Here is a 23,482-nt window from a genome sequence, read left to right on the forward strand (position 1 = left end):
GATGAAAACTCATAGAATTGAGACGCAACATACGGACAAATGACGAAGAGTGTCCCGAGTCGGACAGAATCACCCAGGCGCTCGGCGCCAGAATTGGACTACTCGGACGGGAAAAAGTGTCCTACGCGGACGGCGCCAACCTGACACCATTCGCCAGAAGCGGACAGCCCGGACAGGCAGATATGTCCTATGCGGACAACTATATTCAAGCGATGCATGCCTACCGCGGACAGCCGTGGCAAGGCGGACAGCCTGGATAGGAAAAAAAACGTCGTGCGCAGGCAACTCCGTCCGGGTGCCAGGTGCCAGACCAGAAGCGGACAAGACGGACAGGCAGAAGTGTCGTACTGGAATGACACCAGCCAAGCGCCAAGTTCCTATGTGGACAGCTCGGACAGACGACACAGTCCGGACGCGACAGATACGTCCAAGCGCATTGAAAGATTTTCTTCAAAAGAAACAGTACGGAGAAATCAACCAGGAAGCGTCTCTTTATGATTTGGACCAGGAACGGATTTCTCTGGACAGAGACGAAAGACGTCGCACAGGCGGCCGTCGTCCTGTTCACGATATGTCCGTTTCTGGTGAAAATCTGCCGCAAGCACAGCTGTCTCCTGAGAAGAATGCAAAATGTCGCACAGGCGGCCGTCATTCTTGTCAGGAGGGCTTAGATGATGATCGGGTTTTTTTCTCAGGATCGGCATTCTCCCGACAGGACACAAGATGTCGCACAGGCGGCCGTCGACCTTGTCGGGAGGCAGTTGATCCTGCGAAGAGTCCTTCACCTTGCGAGAAGAGACGTTCTCCCTCGGCTAATAATGATTCTCTGGTGGCACTTGCATTAGAAGATGTCTCTGACACCGAAGATCAAAAAGCTGGCGGGAACTATCAGACTACAAAGCGTTGGCTGCGCTTTTACTCCAAGAATTTGGAGATTCATTGAGTCCTGCCGCTCCTCCTTCCTTCTTCGGTCGCTGTTCACGAGCGCGAAAACCGCAAAGTCGTCCTCCTTCTTGAAGATGCGGCCGACAATTTTCCATGAAGAAGGCCTTTGCAGTCTTTTGGAAATTGGCTTAACTCCAAGAAGGAGCGGGAAAGACTGTCTTTTACCTGCCCTCCCTCCAGACTTTTCTGGGAGGAAGGGGTATCTGGTATGAGACAGGCGAAGCAATGGGACTCGCCCTCCCAGCAGGCGTGCAGAGGCAGATTTCTCAACGCTGGTGGCACGTCAAGGAGACGCTCTTCTTTCTTCAGCCAAGACACACTTGGGGAATGTCTGAAATGGACCATCTCCTCAAGGGATTGTTCCATGTCTTGGAAGTTTCAACTTTCTGGACTGGTCCCTTGGGATGATGGCCGAGGACACAAGACAATGAACAACTGAGCCCCGATATCCTTAATAGTATTTTGACTTGTATGGATAAAGCAGTGCAAGACGGATCGGGAGAAGTGGCCTCCCTTTTCGGAGCGGGAATACTTAAGAAGAGAACTGTATTCAGTTCTTTTCTTACGAAAGCTGTCTCCTCCGGCACAGAGGTCGTCCCTTCTGTACGCTCCTCTGTCTAACCAGCTTTTGTTTTCCCCTTCTCAGTTAGTGAAAGATATTTCTCACTCACTTGGCACCGAGAAAGGCGACTACAGGACCTTTCTGGTTCAATCAACCAAAAGGCCGAGGACAGCTGTTCCTGCCACGAAGGGGGAGACACGGGTCCCGAAGCCGCCCTTTCGAGGGAGTTCATCTTCGAGATCCTCCTTTAAGAAGAGAGAGCAGAAAGAAGAGGTAGGGCTTCTGCCTTTAGACCTACCAGAAAAGCAAATGAACCTCAAGTCCTCCAAACACCAGTAGGCGCCAGACTACTGAATTTTGCAGAAGAATGGACGTCGAGAGGGGCGGACAACTGGTCCCTCTCAATTGTGAGGAGAGGATATCTCATCCCCTTCAGGGACAGACCTCCCTTGACGTCTATTCCGAGAGAACTGTCGGCGAAGTACGCGGACCCTGTCAAGAGGAAGATCCTTCTGCAATTAGTAGAACAAATGTTGGACAAGGAGGCCATAGATTAGTACCGGATCCAAACTACCTCAGGGCTTTTACAATCGACTGTTCCTAGTTCCGAGCCTCGGGAGGGTGGAGACCTGTCCTGGATGTGAGCGCACTGAACCGATTCGTAGAGAACAGAAGTTCTCTATGGAAACATCCAAATCGGTGCTAGCAGCTCTGCGTCCAGGAGATTGGATGGCCTCCTTGGATCTACAAGACGCATATTTTCACGTCCCTCTTCATCCGTCATCGAGGAAATATCTACGATTCATGATGCAGGGAAGGGTCTTTCAATTCAGGGCCATGTGCTTCGGCCTGTCTACGGCTCCTCAAGTGTTCACACAACCTGATGAGGAACGTAGCACGGTGGCTTCATCTGGAGGGGGTGAACATATCCCTCTATCTGGATGACTGGCTAATAAGGGCCAAGTCAAAAGAACAATGTTTGGAGGACGTAGAAACGACGTTGAATCTCGGTTCGCTCACTCGGGTGCGCGTGAACCTCGAGAAGTCTCAGATGGTCCCCAGCCAAGACATTGTCTATCTGGGGATTCAGATGGATTCTCGGGGGTTTTCGAGCATTTCTATCACAAGACAGAATTGCTCGAGGCTTGGAGAAAATATCAAACTTCTTAGGGAAAGAACGAAGCTCAGCGAGGGAATGGTTAAGTCTTCTGGGCACCCTTTCGTCGCTGGAGCAGTTCGTTTCCCTAGGGAGGCTCAATCTGAGACCTCTGCAATTTTACCTGCAAAGAATGTGGGACAGAAAGAAAGGGATCTTTCGGATCAGTTTCCCATTCTTCAAGAAATAAAATTAGACCTGAGGTGGTGGTTAACCCCGCTTCAGAAGAACGAAGGCATATCCCTTGCGATTCGGAACCCTCTCCTAGTGTTGTTTTCCGACGCCTCGGAAACGGGATGGGGAGCAACTCTAGGAAAGAAGGAAGTGTCAGGAACCGGACAGGAGAACAGGTTGTCCTGGCATATAAATGTAAAAGAACTTATGGCAGTTCATCTAGCCTTGAAGTACTTCGAGTCGGAGGTCAGAGGCGTGGTAGTCCAGGTAAATTCGGACAATACCACGGCTCTGGCTTACATCCGAAAACAGGGGGGACTCACTCGCTTACACTATACAAGATAGCGAGAGACCTCTTGATATGGGCAGAGGAACGAGGCACTGTATTGCTGACGAGGTTTGTACAAGGGACAAAAAATGTCAGAGCAGACAGACTCAGCAGGAAGAACCAGGTCCTTCCAACAGAGTGGACCCTACACTCCGAAGTCTGCCGAAAGCTCTGGTCTCTCTGGGGGAAGCCTCAGATAGACCTGTTCGCCACGTTTCTCTCCAGAAGGATAGAAAACTTTTGCTCCATTGTAGAAGATCCAAGAGCAATAGCGATAGATGCTTTTCTCATGGACTGGTCGGGCATAGATGCCTACGCTTTTCCCCCGTTCAAGATCCTGGGGGAAGTGTTAAGAAAGTTCCGTTCCTCGGAGGCGACGAAACTGACTCTAATCGCCCCATATTGGCCCGCTCGAGATTGGTTCACAGAGGTACTGGAATGGACGGTGGACTTTCCCCAGATCTCTTCCCATGAGGACAGATCTGCTCAAACAACCCCACTTCGAGAGATATCACGGAAACATCCATGCTCTCTCCCTGACTGCCTTTCGACTATCGAAAGACTTGTCAGAGCGAGAGGCTTTTCGCTAAAAGCTGCAAGCGCAATTGCCAGAGCCCGCAGGTCCTCTACTCTGCAGGTCTATCAATCGAAGTGGGAAGTCTTCCGTAGATGGTGTAGGTCGAATGAAGCTGTCCTCTTCCGATACCTCTGTGACCGAAATTGCTGATTTCCTTATCTTCCTTAGAGAGGAATCACGTTTAGCTGTTTCTACCATAAAAGGTTATAGAAGTATGCTCTCGGCTGTATTTAGAAACAGGGGCCTTAACATAGAAGACAATAAGGATCTCCATGATTTGATAAGATCCTTTGGTACTACAAAGTCTAAATCTTTTATCCTACAAGTTGGAACCTAGATGGGGTCCTCCAGTTTCTCTCTTCGGATACTTTCGAACCACCTGATAAGGCATCCTTTAGAGACCTCTCGAGGAAGTGCATTTTCTCTTGACCCTCGCGACGGCCAAGAGGGTCAGTGAAATACATGCATTAGACTCTCGGGTAGGTTTTTAGAGGAGATTCTGCTGTTGTCTCTTTCCAACCTTTGTTTTTGGCCAAGAATGAGAATCCTTCTAAGCCTTGGCCCAGAAGTTTTGAAATCAAGGGACCTCTCTCCCCTTGTGGGTAGAGAAACAGAAAGGTCTCTCTGTCCGGTCAGAGCACTGAAGTTTTATCTGAAGAGAAAGAGTCAACTTCAAGGTTGTAATCAGAGCCTATGGTGCGCGGTAAGGAACCCGAAGAGGCAAATGTCGAAGAACGCATTAGCATTCTTCGTAAGAAATGTGATAACGGAGGCTCACATGAAATGCCAAGAGGAAACATTTAAGCTGCTTAGGGTTAGAGCACACGAAGTCCGTGCAATTGCAACTTCCCTAGCCTTTAATAGAAATATGTCAATGAAAGACATATTAGCAGCACTATTGGATGATGCAACTCGGTATTTGCCTCCCACTACTTAAAAGACGTCAGAGTGACTTATGAAAAGTGTTTTTCTCTTGGACCTTATCAGCGGATACCGTGCTGGGACAGGGAGCTGGTACTGATCCTTAAATAATATTGTTTTTAACTAAAAGATTGTTTGGTTTTGAGTTTTTTTATGGTCGTTTGAAAGGATGTTGGGGGGATAACTCCTTTCAATCGTAGTACTAACCCCGGTATTAGGATCAGGTGATCGGGATCGGTGTTATGCTCCTTGATGATGCCATATGGCAAGGTGTTTTGTCATGTAAGTGGATAGGACCCCATTGACAAAGATCCTTTGGTTCTGTCGAGTAAGTGATAAGACCCCATCAACAGACCATCAAGAATTCTTAGCATGAGGTCACTACCTCGCTGAGGCTCTTGAGGCGATGTAAGCTCCTAGGCAGTAGCCATGAAGTCTTTCGCCGACACAGGTAGGAACCAAGGTTTCTTATATTTTTGTTACCTACAACGTATGTTGTTCCCTGTCTATTCAGTATTAGCTGTCTCTTACCCTCCGCCAAAGGTGCCAATCAGCTAAGATATATCTGCCAGGGAAGTTTGAAATGTTATAAAAATGATATTGTCATGATACAATAAAGTTTTATACATACTTACCTGGCAGATTATATACTATTAAATGGCCCACCCAGCCTCCCCTCAGGAGACAGGTGGAAGAGCAAATCTGTTTTAGAAAATGGGATGGTTCCTAGTTCTGCCACCCAGCGGCAGTGGCGGTAGATCACCTGACCTACCTGTAGTGTGTGCCGCGAAATTCAAATTTCTGTCGGGGACGACGGAGTCTATAGCTAAGTATATATCTGCCAGGTAAGTATGTATAAAACTTTATTGTATCATGACAATATCATTTTTATATATGGAAATGTGCGCAAAAACATGCACAATATAACAAAAAATATTGGAAGGTTGTAGCATTTCTCATTTTTGAAATATTTGCATATAAAGTACGATAAGTACGAAAAAAACTACGATCGGTCAACTTTGACTCAACCGAAAAAGGTAAAAAAACGCACTTATAACATAAACATCTTACAGTCTAGTATATTTCAATCATTTATCTTCATTTTAAAAACAATTGCAAGTCTCTAGAACAGTATCTCGATTTATGGTGAATTTTTGAAAAAAATATTTTTTTCCCCTCCGCGCGCCGATTCTCGGCCGAAAATCTCTGAAACGCGTAGGTCACATTCTCCTAATATTTGTGCCTTTTCATATTACACTTATTTTATAGTTTTATATATGGAAATGTGCGCAAAAACATGCACAATATAACAAAAAATATTGGAAGGTTGTAGCATTTCTCATTTTTGAAATATTTGCATATAAAGTACGATAAGTACGAAAAAAAAAACGACGATCGGTACAACTTTGACTCAACCGAAAAAGGTCAAAAAACGCATTTATAACATAAAAATCTTACAGTCTAGTAATATTCAATCATTTATCTTCATTTTAAAACAAATTGCAAGTCTCTAGAACAATATCTCGATTTATGGTGAATTTTTGAAAAAAATATTTTTTTCCCCTCCGCGCGCCGATTCTCGGCCGAAAATCTCGGAAACGCGTCGGTCACATTCTCCTAATATTTGAGCCTTTTCATATTACGCTTTTTTGAAAGGTTTATATTTGGAAATGTGCGCAAAACCATGCACAATATAACAAAAAATTTTGGAAGGTTGTAGCATTTATTATTTTTGAAATATTTGCATATAAAGTACGATAAGTACGAACTACGATCGGTCAACTTTGACTCAACCGAAAGGTCAAAAACGCTTTTATAACATAAAAATCTTACAGTCTAGTAATATTCAATCATTTATCTTAATTTTAAAACATATTGCAAGTCTCTAGAACAATATCTCGATTTATGGTGAATTTTTGAAAAAAATATTTTTTTCCCCTCCGCGCGACGATTCTCGGCCGAAAATCTCGGAAACGTAGGTACATTCTCCTAATATTTGTGCCTTTTCATATTACGCTTATTTTATAGTTTTATATATGGAAATGTGCGCAAAAACATGCACAATATAACAAAAAAATATTGGAAGGTTGTAGCATTTCTCATTTTTGAAATATTTGCATATAAAGTACGATAAGTACGAAAAAAACTACGATCGGTCAACTTTGACTCAACCGAAAAGGTCAAAAAACGCATTTATAACATAAAAATCTTACAGTCTAGTAATATTCAATCATTTATCTTCAATTTAAAACATATTGCAAGTCTCTAGAACAATATCTCGATTTATGGTGATTATTTGAAAAAAATATTTTTATTCCCTCTGCGCGCCGATTCTCGGCCGAAAATCTCGGAAACGCGTCAGTCACATTGCTCCTAATATTTGAGCCTTTTCATATTATGTTTTTTTAGAGGTTTATATATGGAAATGTGCGCAAAAACATGCACAATATAACAAAAAATATTGGAAGGTTGTAGCATTTAGCATTTTTGAAATATTTGCATATAAAGTACGATTAGTACGAAAAAAACTACGATCGTCAACTTTGACTCGACCGAATGGTAAAAAAAACGCATTTGTAACATAAAAATCTTACAGTCTAGTAATATTCAATCATTTATCTTCAATTTAAAACATATTGCAAGTCTCTAGAACAATATCTCGATTTATGGTGAATATTTGAAAAAAAATATTTTTATTCCGTCCGCGCGCCGATTCTCTGCCGGAAAATCTCTGAAACGCATAGGTCACATTCTCCTAATATTTGAGCCTTTTCATATTACGCTTTTTTTAGAGTTTTATATATGAAAATGTGCGCAAAAACATGCACAATATAACAAAAATTATTGGAAGGTTGTAGCATTTCTCATTTTTTTTATATTTGCATATAAAAAAATTTAAAAAAAAAATTCGACATTCGGTCAACTTTAACTCGTTCGAAATGGTCGAAAACTGCATTTGTAAGCTAAAACTCTTACAGTATCGTAATATTCAATCATTTTTCCTTCATTTTGAAACAAATTGCAAGTCTCTATAACATATTTTCGATTTATGGTGAATTTTTTAAAAATTTATTTATTTTTTTACATCCGCGCGCTAAAAGAACGATTTCATGCATCATTTTGTGATAATATTTCTCTGTGTTGCTTTTATCGTTTTACAATGTGTTATATATCAAAATGATCGCAATTTAGTGCACATTACAACGAAAAAAAAGTAACTTGTTACCTCTAACTGTTTGGCGCACAGCGCGATTTGAATACAATTATATATGAAATTTCGTTTTTGCGCTATCATATATCGCATTATTTATATATGATAATGATAATTTTTTTCATTTCTGATGGTTGCATACTAAACTTCAAGCAATGACAAAAAAAGGAGCCAAAAATGAACTCTTAATCTTGAAAACTAACCCCTCCGGCACACGGGAGTCATTTTTTTATTTACCGCTTCGGCGTTTAAGGGTTAATAATATTTCAAAGATTAATATGAACCATAATAGGATATTTTATGTATATTTGATGAAGGATGGTCTTTAAGGGATACTTTGGTATTTGCATGTTTAGGATAGGAGTTTATGAGCATTTTTAGAGGGGGGTTCCAAACATTCGCGGATTTTAACTATTCGCGGGGGGGGTCTGGTACACATCCCCCGCAAATATGGGGGGACCACTGTAGGCCTATAACCATTTTTCCGCGAATATTTAAAAAATCTTTTTAGGGCCGACGTATTTTACGTCAATTAAGCACCCGACAGACAATTTTCGCCGGTGTAAAATATGTCCAATAGGCGTTTAAGGGTTAATTGCCATGGTAGTCAGTGACAGCCTTCTAATTCTTTTCTATTTATTGACATATTTCGATCAAATTGTGTGTACGGCAGTAAGTTTGAATGTTGCCATGATAATGATTATTTGAATGCTGATTGTAAAAATTACTCAATAATTTGCTCAATATAATTATTTCTTCATGAAAATGAGAATTTAACAATAATTTTAACTTTATTAGTATAGTGGTATGAAAAATCCCCCACAGTCTGTTGCAGTGATGCCTCATCACTTGCGAATTTTGTTCTCGGATCATCCTGAAGCGTACCACTGCGAACTGGTGACAACATTAATGACAATAGAGAACAACCCTCTTATTTTGATTATGTATATTTTTGTATTTTACAGAATGTTTTTGTTGAAAGTAAGATGCATTAGTGAACATTAGGTCTAAATTGTCCCACCATTTCATTATTGATGATCTAATTATCTCACATTCATTTAACCCTTAAACGCCGAAGCGGTAAAAAAAAAAATGTCTCCGTGTGATGGAGACGTTTCAGCGGTGAGAGCGGGCAAGCGGGAAAAAATAAAAAATTGTTTTTTCAAAAAAATCATAGCGCGCTTAGTTTTGAAGATTAAGAGTTCATTTTTGGCTCCTTTTTTTTGCCATTGCCTGAAGTTTAGTATGCAACCATCAGAAATGAAAAAAATTATCATTATCATATAAATAATGCGATAGTATATGATAGCGCAAAAACGAAATTTCATATATAATTGTATTCAAATCGCGCTACGCGCAAAACGGTTAAAGATAACAAGTTACTTTTTTTCGTTGTAATGTACACTAAATTGCGATCATTTTGGTATATAACAAATTGTAAAATGATAAAAGCAACACAGAGAAAATATTATCACAAATAATGCATGAATTCGTAACGCGCGGATGTAAAAACTATTTTTAAAAAATTCACCATAATTCTAAATATTGTCCTAGAGACTTCCAATTTCTTTCAAAATGAAGACAAATGATTGGAATATTGCTATACTGTAAGAATATTAGCTTACAAATGCAGTTTTCGACCATATCTGATGAGTTAAAGTGACCGAATGTCGAATTTTTTTTATATATAGGTTTTTTTTGATATGCAATTATTTCGGAAATAAGAAAAGCTACAACTTTCAAATATTTTTCGTTTTATTCTACATGAAATTGCGCACATTTTCATATATAAAACTCTATGAAATGCCTAATATGAAACGGAGCAAATATTCCGAGAATGGGACGTATGCATTTCGGAGATTTGTGGCGGAGAATCCGCAGCGCGGAGGGAAGGAAATTTTTTTTTTTAAAATTCAACATAAATTTAAATATTGTGCTAGAGACTTCGAATTTGTTTCACAATGAAGATAAATGACTGAATATTACTAGACTGTAGAGTTTTTATCTTACAATTGCGTTTTTCGACCATTTCGGTAGAGTCAAATTTGACTGAACATGGTTTTTTTCTATTTATCGTGATTTATATGCAAATATTTCGAAAATGAGAAAAGCTATAACCTTCAACTATTTGTTGTTGTATTATACATGAAATTGCGCACATTTTCATATATAAAACATTATGTAACGGCTAATTTAAAATGGTGCAAACATTACCACAATCGCACGTATGAATTTTTTTCTGAAGAGTTTACTGCGCGGACGTAAAGAAAATGTTATTTTTTTCATAAATTCACCATAAATCGAAATATTGTGCTAGAGACTTCCAATTTGTTGCAAAATGAAGGTAAATGCTTGAATATTACTAGAATATAAGCGTTTTAGCTTACAATTGCGTTTTTCGACCATTTCGGTAGAGTCAAAATTGACCGAAGGTTGAAAATTTGTCACTTATCATTTTTTATATGAAAATATTTCAAAATTGATTAAAGCTACAACCATGGGTTGTTTTTAGTTGTATTTTGCATGAAATTGCGCACATTTACATATATAAAACTTTATGGAACGGCTAATTTAAATGGTGCAAACATTACCACAATCGCATGTATGATTATTTTCGGAAGAGTTACCGCGCGGACGTAAGGAAAAAGTTTTTTCATAAATTCACCATAAATCGAAATATTGTGCTAGAGACTTCCAATTAGTTGCAAAATTAAATTAAATGATTGAATATTACTTAAATATAAGAGTTTTAGCTTACAATTGCGTTTTTCGACCATTTCGGTTGAGTCAAAGTTGACCGAAGGTTGAAATTTTGGCACTTATCGTTATTTATATGAAAATATCTCAAAACTGATAAAAGCTACAATCATGAGTATTTTTTTGTTGTATTCTACATAAAAATGCGCACATTTTCATATATAATACTCCATGTAACGGCTAATTTAAAATGGTAAAAAAAATTATGTCAAAGTGACGAAATAATTTCCGAGATGTGTCACAGATACTTTTTAGTGCGGCAAGAAAGAAATTCGCGCTTGCGCGCCTGCGTAACGATTGTAAACAAAACAACACCTCGATCCGTGAACTCCCAGCATCCCCCAAGGCGCATGATTCAAGAGTTTTCGGCTGGTAGGCCTAAAAGTATTTTTCCGCGAATTTTAAAAACTTTTGTATGTCGACGTAAAATACGTCCAGTCGGCGTTTAAGGGTTAACAGTACATATAATAATATAAATAATAGTAAACTATAATGAAAAACATGAAAAAGGAAAAAAAATATTTATGCTGTAGTATTGATGCTTGTGACCTTGCAGTTCCAAAATCCAAAAGATTCCAAAAACTGAAACACACCTGGCCCCAAGGATTTTGGATAAAGGAGCTGTGCTACAGCAGGTCATCTGGGCTTATAGTTTCACAGGTGGATGGCCCAGCATGATCTGGGCTTACAGATGCACCAAAATAAACAAAATTTTGTACTTGAACACAAAGGCTAATTTAAGTCAAATCTTATCTGTTCCTGTATAAAATAAAAGTTAAGTGAGAGCAGAATATGTACAAGATTTTTTAAATACCATTGTTAGTGAGGTAGTGCAGTATTCAATTTGCATGGTTTTAATTTGAAACTGTGATGTACATTTTAAAAATAAGCATTTCTCTGAAGTTTTAAGGCTATTTTTAGTGCATATCCATTAGTGTTTATTTACAGGCATATACACCACCAGATGATTCATGAATTTCTTTAATCACTTTTCAACCTATGATAAAACATTAGGTGTTTTAGAACATATTGTGTTGTAATATTCATTTCAACATTTATAGGCATTTCATATTTGGTTTCTTATTGAGAGATATGTTTAGTTAATAAATTTACTACTGAAGTTTTTGCCTCTTCTTAAACACCTTTATAATTTACAATTTCCTTCCAGATCCGTATGCGATGGCGTGAATTATGTAAGAAATACCGAAATGTTGTCAACTGCAATGAGATTCATGGAGGAAATAGGACATGTCAATATTTCAGTGAACTCAATGACTTGTTTGGTAAGTTTCAAGAAATAGGGTCATCATGAATGGCCATTTGTTAAGAATTCCATCTCCTTATTGTATTTTAATGGAATGCGATGTTTCATAAAGATTGCAGGCTATTAAGCACCTTAAAAAAGTATAAATAACCTCAAAAGGCTAAATTATAGTGCATTATTTTGCATAGAGATAATTTTATGTATGCAACTTACCAAGTGGTTACATAGCTATAGTTGTACATCTGTAGCAATTAGAATTCGAAATTCGTGGTAGCACAATTTTGTTTTGGTTAGGCAAATACCCCACCACCAGCAGGGAAGCGTGGAACCAATTCAGTAAAAAAGACACTTGTTTTCTGCCACTGATAACCGTAACATTATTTTTATAGCAGCTGGGGAATTTGAATGTGGTAGAATCTTCTCAATTGATGTCTCTTGGCATTTGGTGAAGTACTCTTACCTTTGGTAGCTGCTTTGGCATTGATTAACTGTATAGGAAAAAGTATTTCAATTTTCTCTTGCTTTTGTCTAAACCTAGGGCAGGCTTTGTTTTTGTTAGAAGCCGGCATGATTGATTCTACTACACAAAACAAGACATTGCAGCAAAGACTGCAATAAAATGGGTTAGAATTGTTCGCTGCAAGTTTTCGCTGCAATTATCTTGTAACGAATGTGAGAATTGGGGGGATAAGGTCTGGAGGGCTTTTAAAGACATAGAAAAAAAAGCTTGATAAAGATAAAAAAAACAAAAAGGAAAGCGGCTGTCAGAGCTAGTGGTAGGCAGTCCTTAGCTAGTCAGGCTGACGTTCATGTCTCTTTTTCTCATTCTCCTTCTGTCACACCCGTTCCCTTGTCTCAAGCTTTACAACCCGATCCTAACCCAGGCTCCCTTGCACAAGAATTCAATTCTGTTGCCAGCCACAAATCATGAGTAGGCCAGAAGTTTTCTATGATGCTACAGGCCATGGAACAATGGGGAGCTAATGTCAAAGTTCTCATAGACAAGGTAGGTAAAATTAATGAAAGTGTTTTTGCAGGTGTTAGTGCAGTGGAGGAGGTGGCTGCTCATCCCACTGGTACTCATAGGCAAAGGTCCCTGTCATATTTCCCTACTCCTGGGAGGAGTCATACTGGTAGCCCAAGGGAGGTCGGTGGGGTCTGCCCACGCATAGTTGCCCCCTCAGTCAATCCTGTTGTAGTATCCCAGGTATCAACAGCACCACTGGAAAGGCATCTTTAAGGAAGAGTCTTGTTTTTCCTCAAGTGTCTTGCTCAGAGGAATTGCCGCCCAGGCGCCAATGGCGCTTTGCAGACGAATCTTGTCTGTTGAAAAGGCGAGTAAGGAAGGATTCACTTTCTCCTGTGCCCTCCAAGAAGGCGTGTGATCTCCCTACTGAATAATGCCCATCGTGTAGTTTCTGGGACAGTCCCAAGTGTTTTTTCAAGGAAGTTCCTATTGGGAAAGGACAGTGTACTCCAGAAAAGCCTCCTTCATCCAGTTGTTCTTCCCTCTCTAGAAAATCTTTTGAATGGCCTAGTGTTGTGCCAGTTTGTTCCTACACAGAGGTCAGTATCTGTGAGTCCATTGGCACCGGGCACCCCTCCTGCTCCTCGCTCGTCAGCCATATCTTCAGTCTATGAGTCCGTAGAGGCCCAGAGTAATGTGTGTGTATCTGCCTTGGAAGGGGCTCCTATATGAATGTCAGTGTATCCATTGCCTACTGAAAGTTCTAGGCCTAAGAAGCACCATGCACCTGAGCGTCCGTCAGCGCCTGTGCTTTTGTTGCTTTCTAGTCTCCCAAAGACTTCAGAGCGCCCAGCGGCACATGTTCCCTCATCAGTTCAGCCTTTTCATGAGCACCATTGGCTCTACAGCGCTCATTGGCTTCACAACTCTCATCAGTGCCTCAGCTCATTTTTGGGCATCAGCATCCTTCAGTGAGTTTTTCATTTGCTCCTCAGTTGCCAGGACTTGCAACTCCTGCAGCACCTTCACATCCTTCAGGAATGCAAACTACTTCTGTTGATCTTTCAGTAGTGGATATCCAAAGGAAACTGGATAGTACTGTGAGTCTGTTTCAGAAACCTCCAACTCCTGCTCAACTCCCTTCCAGCTTGTCTCCTGTCTCTTTGGAAGAAGAAGAAAAAGAAGTAGAAGAGGAAGTAGATATGGATACTCCTACAGCATATGTCTTTGCTCCAATATTTTTCAGCAAGTTTCTCTAGTTTTCTTTTCACCAGCAGCCTCAGCTTCTGCGACTTCTATTTACCCCAGGGATAACCAGGTAGAGGCTGCCTCTAAGCTTCCAAAGTGGTTTTTTCCATATCAGCTAAGAAGGCTTTGAAAGAAATTAACTTGTGGCTCTTGGAGAAGAGAGAGCAAGGGAAAGTCAGCCTCTGTTTCCCTCCTAAGCTGTCTACTAGGAGGCATCGTTCATATGAGACAGAGCTTCCCCTAAGCGTTTCTGCCTCCTCCCAGGGAGACTTCTCTTGTCTTATTGACTCCTCCAGGAGATCAGCCTTCAACTCAGCCAAAATTATGTGTTTTATTTCAGAATTGGGCCACTTTCTGAAAATATTTTTAGTTTTGGAAGTTTTGAGCTTTATGGACTGGTGTGTAGGAGCATTAGCTCACAAGATAAAAGTGTGTGCTGCCATCTTGGAGGACTCAGTATATGACTTGCTTGATGTTTTTTCCTGCCTTGGTAAGAGTGTTATGAATGGGTGTCTTGAATTAGCATCCCTTATTCACCTTAGGTATCCTCAAGAAGAGGGAGCACTGATGCTCCTTTACTACTACAGGAGTGACCCACTCTCAGAGGTTTGCTCTTCTGTTCTCGACACTTGATAGTAAGCACCTGTGTCCTCAGACCACAGTCCTGCAGATTTCTTTGGATCTTCAGAAAAATCTACTCAAGCTCTTTTGGCGCAGTCTGTGAAGTGCCCTAGGTAGATAAGTGCTAGTCATGTTCCTGCTTCTTCATCTTCCGCTCAGTATCGGCCCTTTTGTGGCAGAGTTAGGTCAAGAAGTTTCCCCAGAGCTCGATGGAATGTCCGCTTTACTCCCCAAGCAATCAGGAAGTTATTTTCTAAATCGTTCAAGACATGAGAAGCAAGTCCTTTGTACTAGTGGCAGAGTTGAGAAGTGAGAGGGGCAGAACTATGAGTCATGAAGGTTCTTAAAGAAGGGTACGCCATTCCTTTCATTCAAATCCCCCCTTAGCCAGCTCTTACTAATTTTGACAGCTTACTCTGCCACCTCAGAGAAATTCTTAGCTCTTGCCCAAAAAGTGACATCCCTGTTAGCAAAGAGGGCTATAGAAGTAGTAGAGAATTCCCTGCTCAAAAGGTTTTTACAACCATCTTTGTGGTCCCCAAGGCCTCTGGGGGCTGGAGACCAGTTCTGTACTTGAACTCCTTGAACTTATTCATGTTGAAGACTAAGTTCAAAATGGTAATGAATCAGGCGGTATTGTCCTCAATTCTTCAAGGAGAGTGGATGATCTCGATTGATATGTAGGACGCATAATTTCATATCCCTATTCACCCAGAATGGAGAAAGTTCCTGAGATTCATCTTCCAGAACAGAATTTACCAGTTCAGAGCTCTGTGATTTGGCCTTTCCACATCTCCCTGGTATTTCCATGTCCTAGCCCGTGTGGCAAAGTGGCTACACCTAGTAGGTGTGAAGATCTCTCTACTTCAACAACTGGCTTGTGTCCTCAGACAAAGTTGAAATGTACAGAGGACCTGCAGAAAACCTGGGCATGAGCCCAAGAACTGGGTCCTCTAATAAATTTAGGGAACTCTCATTTAGTCCTGTCTCAAGGGATAGTATATTTGGGGATGAGGATAAACTCTCTAGCTTTTTGGCCTTTTCCCTTCCCCAAAAGGATCGATGTCTGCCTTCAGAAAATAGAGAAGTTTCTCTCCCTTCAGTCTTGTTTGGCAGGGGATTAGATGAGCCTTCTGGGGACTCTCTCATCTGTCGAACAATTTGTAACTCTGGATCAGTTGCATGTGAGTAACCTGCAGTTTTTCCTCAGAATCAACTGGAATCAGAAGACCCAGATTCATTTGTGTTCCCAGTAACAGCAGAGCTAAAGGACCTTGTATGGTGGAATTCAAGAGCAAGACTTTTTTTGGAAGGGAAATCTCTCTTTCCTCTGAGCTCCGACTTAGTGTTTTATTCAGACACCTCGGACCTAAGTTAGGGAAGCCCTCCTGGGAGACAAGGAAGTCTCAGGAGTTTGGACTGTGGAAGAAAAGAGCTGGCATATAAATGTGAAGGAATTAATAGCCATCCAAAAGGGATTGAAAGTCTTCTCTACAGAGATCAGCAACAAAGTAATAGCAGTCCACTCAGACAACACAACCACTCTGTCCTATATAAGAAAACAAGGGGGTACCCACTCCTTCACTCTGGGTGAGGCAGCAAGAGACCTGCACCTATGGGTGCATCAGAATCATACAATGACTTCAGCAAGGTTTATTCAAGGCAAATTCAATGTTTTTGCGGACGAACTGAGGCACCGAAAGCAATTTCTTCCCACAGAGTGGATGCTAGATCCTCTAGTGTGTCTCGACCTTTGGAAGTTGTGGGACAAACTGGTACCAGACCTCTTTGCCACAGCCAAGAATCATTGCCTCCCCCCCTTTACTGCTCAGCAGCCCTGGATCCTCTCACAGGGGGCAACAGATGCGATGTTGATAAACTGGTCAGACAAGGACCTGTATGCCCCTCCTCCATTCATGATGGGGAGAGAGGTCATCTACAAGTTCATGAAAACCTCATGATGATGTTAATTGCTCCTGACTGGCCGGCTCGGGAGTGGTTTCTGGATCTCTTTGAATTACTCATGGACTTTCCAAGACTATTACCGCAAAAGACCATTCTGCTCAGACAACCCCATTTCATATGGTTTCACCGAGGACTTTCCACTGTCTCTCTGACCGCAGTCAGAATGTCAGAAGACTCCTTTAAGCGAAAGGCTTTTCAAGCCCAGCTGCGAAAGCTATTGCACATTGCAGAAGGTAATCATCTAGTAATGTATATCAAGCAAAGTGGGCAGTCTTTTGTTCCTGGTGTAGGAGAAATCACACCTCTTCTACTAAAACATCTGTAGCAGAAATATCAGATTTTTTGCTTTATTTGAAATTCTCAAGGGGCTTGTCTACATCTGCTATTAAAGGATACAAGGCTATTCTGAATTCAAGCATAGGGGTATGGATCTCTCTGCCAACAAAGACCTTTCAGATCTCATGAGCAGAAGGAGGGTAAAACTTTGTCTGGGAACCTGGATGTGGTACTTAAATGGCTCTCAGAATCACATTTTGAGCCTCTTAATTCTGCATCTTGCAGAGACCTCACAAGGAAAACTTGATTTCTCATTGCGTTATCCACTACCAAAAGAGTAAGTGAACTGCATGCAATGGATAAAAAGGTCGGCTTTTCTCAAGGTAATGCTTTTACTGTAGGTTAAGGATAAAAAAAAGAAGTTACCTTCTTAACCATGTCCTCAGTCCTTCACAATTAAAAATCTTTCAGATTTATTAGGCCCAGGAGAAGAGGAAAGAACCTTATGTCCAGTCAGAGCCTTAAAGTATTATCTTCATCATACAGAGAAGATTCATGACAATTCTGATCACCGAAGATTCATGACAATTCTGATCACCTTTGGTGTTCAGTTAAAAACCCATCACGCCCCCTTTCCAAAAACGCATTGGCATTTTCTGGGCTCAGTTCGTGTCGCTGCGCAAAATATCCTTTAATCCATTATTTCTAAGGTAAATGTACTAACACATACCAGAGAATAAATAAAATAAAGAAAAGGTCAGTACTACTGACTCGCTCACCCTCCAAGAGGGTGTCGGTATGAACACTATGGCGAGTGAAACCACTACCACGAACCACTTGCCAATAGAAATCTCCCACTACAAAACCCCCACTAGAGGGGAGCCGACCCACAGAGTGGGCAGCAACTACTACTACTCCATCCCATGCTGCCGACTGCTGCGCCTCTGGTGGCCATCCTTTTCAGTTAGCGCACCGCGTATACACGTGCCCTTTTTGCTCTGTGTTTTTTGTGCCCCTATCTTGGATTTATTAGTCATGGAGCGTACAGCCATCGCAGCAGCTAAGTTAAGTAATCAGTCGTTATTGCTATTTGTTTTTCCGCCCTTGAGTCAGTATTTGCCGTTTTTTAGGTATAAATACGGGCTCTAGGTCGGAAGCATGGCAGCATGGTTCTGCCTCGTGGCGGGTTTCGTTCTTGGTCTTCCATACCCAGAACCTTCCCTTATTTCATTACGCTCTATTATTAGTTATCTATTTTATGTTAGGGGTCCAGCCTACTGGGTTTATGTCATGCATGCATGTCTTCTTCACCTGGCGTAGGCATCTTCCATCCAGACCCTAGCCACAGCTCTTAGTATCGGCCCCGGCTAGCTTTGAGTGGTAGACTTTCTTTCGAGTTAGTCGTACACTCCTGGATTTTTTCTCCTACTGATTTATTTTCTTTCTTTACGTTAAGTGATTTTGATTATTTATGTTTTAGGTTAGCCTACGGCGTCTGGCATTTCACGTAGCCTAGGTATGTATTATTGGTATCCACCACTATTGCTTCCGCTCTTCAGTTCGGTTGCTTCTCTATAGCATCCTCTCTGATTAGTTGGTTGCTTTATCCTAGGCTGTATTGTGTCATTGTATTACATGTTACCGCTCCGTGGTCACTACGTGATCACCCGGAGGCAGCCAGGCGCCTGTCCAGTCACCTTTCCCTCCTCCCGCTCTTCCATAGGGCCGGGGGGGAGGGTTGGTCTGTCCACGCTCGCTCCACATACCCGTGCCTGCCTCCCTCTCTCCCTAGGCGGAGGGAGTAGGGGGGGCTGGACAGACCCAGACTGGACTCGACCGCTCTGGCTTCACGGCACGCTCGGATGACTAAGGGGGGGGGGGGGGGGGGACTGGCCTTCCCCCCTCCGCCGTTACTCCGTCGCTCCGTTGCTAGCTCGAGTCTGTTTCGCCCCTCTCGCCCTTTCCCAGCTTACTGGTGCTCTTTAATCTACCGGAGCTCCGGCATCCACGTGGAAAGGTGCTAGTTCACCCTGACGGGCGGACTGCAGGCGTACAGTTGGTCTTTACTACCACCCCGTCGCGCTGATATCGCGACACGAACACTGCGCGCACACCGGACTTATTCCGGTACGTTCTATGGCTTTAGGTTTAAGTATTAGTATTTAATTTAAACTATAGTAAGTTTAATTTAAGCTACCTTAAGCCAAATCCCTCCGTTGCCTACTCACACCGGATCTCTCCGGGGTTCTATCCTTTTCAGGCGGTAAGGGAGGGGTTATGCCCAAAATTTTTTTCGCGCTCCGGCATGCAGCGGAGTTCTTTTAGCCTCTAGCCTGTAAGTGATATCTTTTAGGATGCTCATGTATCTTTTCACTTACAGTATCACACCACTGAACTGTGAGCATCCGGGAGGATGCAATGCCATGCTCCAGGACCCCTGTGGGCATGAAGTCTGCAGATCCCATGCTCCATGCGCGACTCCACACGGGGACCTTCAAGTCTGGTTTTCACGAGACCTGCACTATTTGCTACGATCTGGTGAAGCCAGCTCTTAGACGGGGTAAGTATTCCCAACTCCGTTCGCTAATCCCTACAAGGTTATAGTCCTTAAGTTTAATTTTCATACAATCAACTACCTGTCAGATATATACATAGCTAAGACTCCGTCGTCCCCGACAGAAATTCAAATTTCGCGCCACTCGCTACAGGTAGGTCAGGTGATCTACCGGCCTGCCCTGGGCGGCAGGACTAGGAACCATTCCCGTTTTCTACTCATATATTTTCTGTCGCCGGTGGTATCAACATCGTTGCTGCCACCTCTTGACTGGAATTCGCTTTTCTAAGCAATTGATCATCTTTTTGTGGACTTTTGGTGACGTACCTGGATCGTTGTTTTGGCATTCGCTACTGTGGACTGGATTTGGACTTGCTTTTTGATTTTTCTTCAGAATGTCTGATTCAAGTGTTTGTGTGAGAATGTGTGTGAATGTAGGCTGCAAGGTGAGGATACCGAAAGCTTCGGTTGATCCTCACACTGTATGTCGCAAATGTATTTGGGGTTTTGATTGTTCTATTTCTAACACTGTCATGAGTGTGAAAGGTTGAATGTTGAGGAATGGAAGACCTAACTTCTTACTTGAAGAAGTTAGAAAGGGATAGAGTCAGAAGGGCTGCATCTAAGATGGCGGGTAGTTGTACAAGGCCTATTGAGCCTTTGGATAATTCTAACTCTTCTCTTAATTATGATTCTGTATCAGGACCCTCACTGGCCGTACATTCAGATTCGGCATCGGAAATTGCTAATCTGAAGGCTACGCTTCACAGGATGAGATCCGAAATGGCTACCATGAAAGGTAAGGATTGTGAAAGTGATTTTAGTGAAGTGAGTGTCCCCAGTGTTGTGGAGGGGGCGGGGGGTCTGAACCGTCTCTGCGACGCTCCCAGGCCTAGACCTCTTCCAAGCTCCCAAGCCCAGAGGAGAAGGAAAGTCGAAAGCCGTACGGAGGTTGTGGAGAATTCCCCCCGGTCAGGCGTCCCCTTCAGCAGGTGCTGTTTATAGACAGCCTGCTCAGGACCGCTATCGAAAAAGCGTCCTCAGAGAGTGCTTCTCTTCGTCCGCTTCTCCCTCTCCTAAACGAGGGTGGAAGGATTCGGACTTGTCCAGGCCCCTGAAAAGGCACTGGAGAGATCCTGGTTTGGATTCAAGCCCAGAACGCTTTTCGGAAGAAGAGCCTCCTTCTATCAAGAAGGCGAAGAGGGTTTCGCCGTCCCAGGATGGGGGCAACACGCCTTCGAGGTCTCCCTCTCCCGTTCAAGAAGACGCAGGAGAAGCGTCCAAAAGGATCATTTTGGCGGTTTTACTACAACAAAAGCTTTCAGGCTTGCCTAGTAGGAGTCCTTGCGACAAAGGGGGTGGAAAATTCCCCGCGTAAGAAAGACGTCAGGCTGCCGGTCAAGAAGACTCGTCTTCCTTCTTCCTCCAGGAGTGAGGCTCCTGTGAGACGTGAGTCTTTTGAGATCTCAGATAGAGACTCATGGGAAGATCTGGATTCGCCAGACAAGCGCTTAGCGCCAGCCAAGCGCGAGGCGTCCTACAGACGAGAAGCGTCCTCTAAGAGAGAGTCAGACAAGGCGAGAAACGCATTACAGACGAGAGGATTCTCCCAGATGGGATACGTCTGCCAGATCAGTAGCTTCAGCCGAGCGCGGAGTAACAACCAGGCGTGAGCATTCATCCAAGCGTGAGGCTCCAGACAAGCATCTGTCACGCAAGGATGGGACTTCAGGAAGACGCGAGACTTCTACAAGGCACGAAGCGTCAGTCAGGCGCGAGACTTTTGAGAGGCGCGAGGCACCAGTCAGGCGCGAGGCGCCAGCCAAGCGCGAAGAGTCAGTCAGGCGCGAGACGCCAGCCAAGTGCGAGGATCTTGCCAGGCGCGAGGCGCCAGCCAAGCGCGAAGGAGGAGTCAGCCAGGCGCGAGACGCCAGCCAAGCGCGAGGCGCCAGCCAGGCGCGAGGGGCGCCAGCCAAGTACGAAGAGCCAGTCAAGCATAGGAGCTCTTTACACTCTCTTAGCCCCTCTCCTATTAGGAGTTTGTCCCCAGTGGGAGAAGATGTTGGACCAGAATACCCGGAACGAGAAGTGGCCTCTCCTACTGATCCGATTATGGAAGAGGAATCAGAGGACGAGTCTCACGGTAAGGAAGGACTGTCGAACTACAAAGTCTTGACAGCTCTCCTTCTCCAGGAATACGGAGATGCGTTGATCCCTGCCGCTCCTCCTTCGCCTCGTTCACTGTTTTCATGCTCGAAGACTCCGAAATCGTCGGCTTTCTTGAAGATGAGACCGACGATTTCTATGAAGAGAGCTCTGCAATCGCTGGATAACTGGATGCTATCTAAGAAAGAGCTAGTAAGGACAGTCTTTTGCATGCCTCCCCCTAGACTGACCGGCAAGAGAGGGATTTGGTACCAGACTGGGGAGAATATGGGTCTCACTCTCCCAGCTTCAGCTGAAGCTGACTTTTCCAGTCTGGTAGACGCATCCAGGAGACATAGCCTTCACACGGCTAAGATTACTTGGGGCCTTTCAGAGTTGGATCATCTCCTCAAGGGACTTTTTCACATTCTAGAAGTCTTTAACTTCCTAGATTGGTCCCTTGGGGTGATGTCCAAGAAGGCTCATGCCCCTGAAGGGCTAGAACCGGATGTACTCCTAGCAATTTTGTCATGTATTGACAAGGCGGTGCAAGACGGCTCAGGGGAAGTTTCTTCCTTATTTGGAGCAGGTCTCTTGAAGAAGAGATCTGTGTTTAGCGCTTTCTTGACGAAAGCAGTATCACACTCACAAAGAGCAGCTTTTGTTATTCGCCCCTAGGTCTGATTTTCTGTTCCCGTCACAGTTGGTGAAGGATTTCCCGATCGCTGACGGAGAAAGCGACTCAGGATCTTCTCCTGCAATCGTCCAGGAAGAAGAGACCAGTAATGGTGGGAGAAAAGAAAGTGGCGTCTACTCCTGTTCGGCCCTTTCGAGGTGGCCCTCCAACTAGAGTTACCGCTAAAAGGAAAACGACCGAGAGAGAGGTCGAGCCTCGTTCCGCCCCTTCACAAAAAAAAAAGGGGAAAGTGAAGTGGCGCTCCTCCAAACACCAGTAGGTGCCAGGCTCCGGGGATTTGCGGAAGCCTGGACTCGCATCGACACAGATCCTTGGTCGATGTCGGTTCTTCAGAAGGGATATCTCATTCCTTTCCTGGACAATCCTCCCCTGACGTCAACTCCGAGGGAATTGTCCGCCAATTACAAGGACCCTGTGTTGAAAGATACTCTTCAACAAATGGTGGATCAGATGTGGGACAAGAGAGCTATAGAACTTGTGCTGGATCAAAGCTCCCCGGGGTTTTACAATCGTCTTTCTTGGTTGCGAAAGCCTCGGGGGGATGGAGGCCAGTTCTGGATGTCAGCGCTCTGAACAAGTTTGTTCAAAAACAGAAGTTCTCCATGGAAACCTCTGCTTCAGTCCTGGCGGCTCTTCGCCAAGGGGATTGGATGGTGTCTCTGGATCTCCAGGACGCATATTTTTCGTCCCGATCCATCCCTTCGTCGAAGAAGTACCTCCGTTTCATGACGGGGGAAGGATCTTCCAATTCAGAGCCTTGTGCTTCGGCCTGTCGACGGCTCCTCAGGTTTTCACGAACCTTTTGAAAAATGTGGCGAGATGGCTTCATCTGAAAGGAATCAGTATATCTCTTTACCTAGACGACTGGCTTATCAGAGCAAAGTCAGAGGAACAGTGTTTGGAGGACCTGACTGTGACACTAAACCTTATAAAGACTTTAGGATTACTCGTGAACCTCGAGAAGTCCCAACTGATCCCCAGCCAGAACCTTGGTCTATCTGGGGATTCGGATGGATTCTCGGGGTTTTCGAGTATTTCCTTCTCAAGAGAGACTAGCGAGAGGTTTAGAAAAAGTCTCTCTCTTCCTAAGGAAGAAACGGACTTCGGCGAGGGA

At 43.3% G+C, this 23,482-nt stretch overlaps 1 protein-coding gene across 1 annotated transcript in view; it reads left to right on the top strand.

Moving 5' to 3' along the window:
* The window catches only part of LOC135215288 (uncharacterized), a 374,690-nt gene that overhangs the window by 161,354 nt on the left and 189,854 nt on the right, over positions 1–23,482 (top strand). The window contains exon 5 of the mRNA XM_064249832.1: positions 11,800–11,914. Coding sequence (XP_064105902.1) covers positions 11,800–11,914 — 115 coding nt within the window. The remainder of the gene's footprint in view (positions 1–11,799; positions 11,915–23,482) is intronic.

Source organism: Macrobrachium nipponense, chromosome 5 (genome assembly GCF_015104395.2).
Source record: "Macrobrachium nipponense isolate FS-2020 chromosome 5, ASM1510439v2, whole genome shotgun sequence".
NCBI classification, from domain to species: domain Eukaryota; kingdom Metazoa; phylum Arthropoda; class Malacostraca; order Decapoda; family Palaemonidae; genus Macrobrachium; species Macrobrachium nipponense.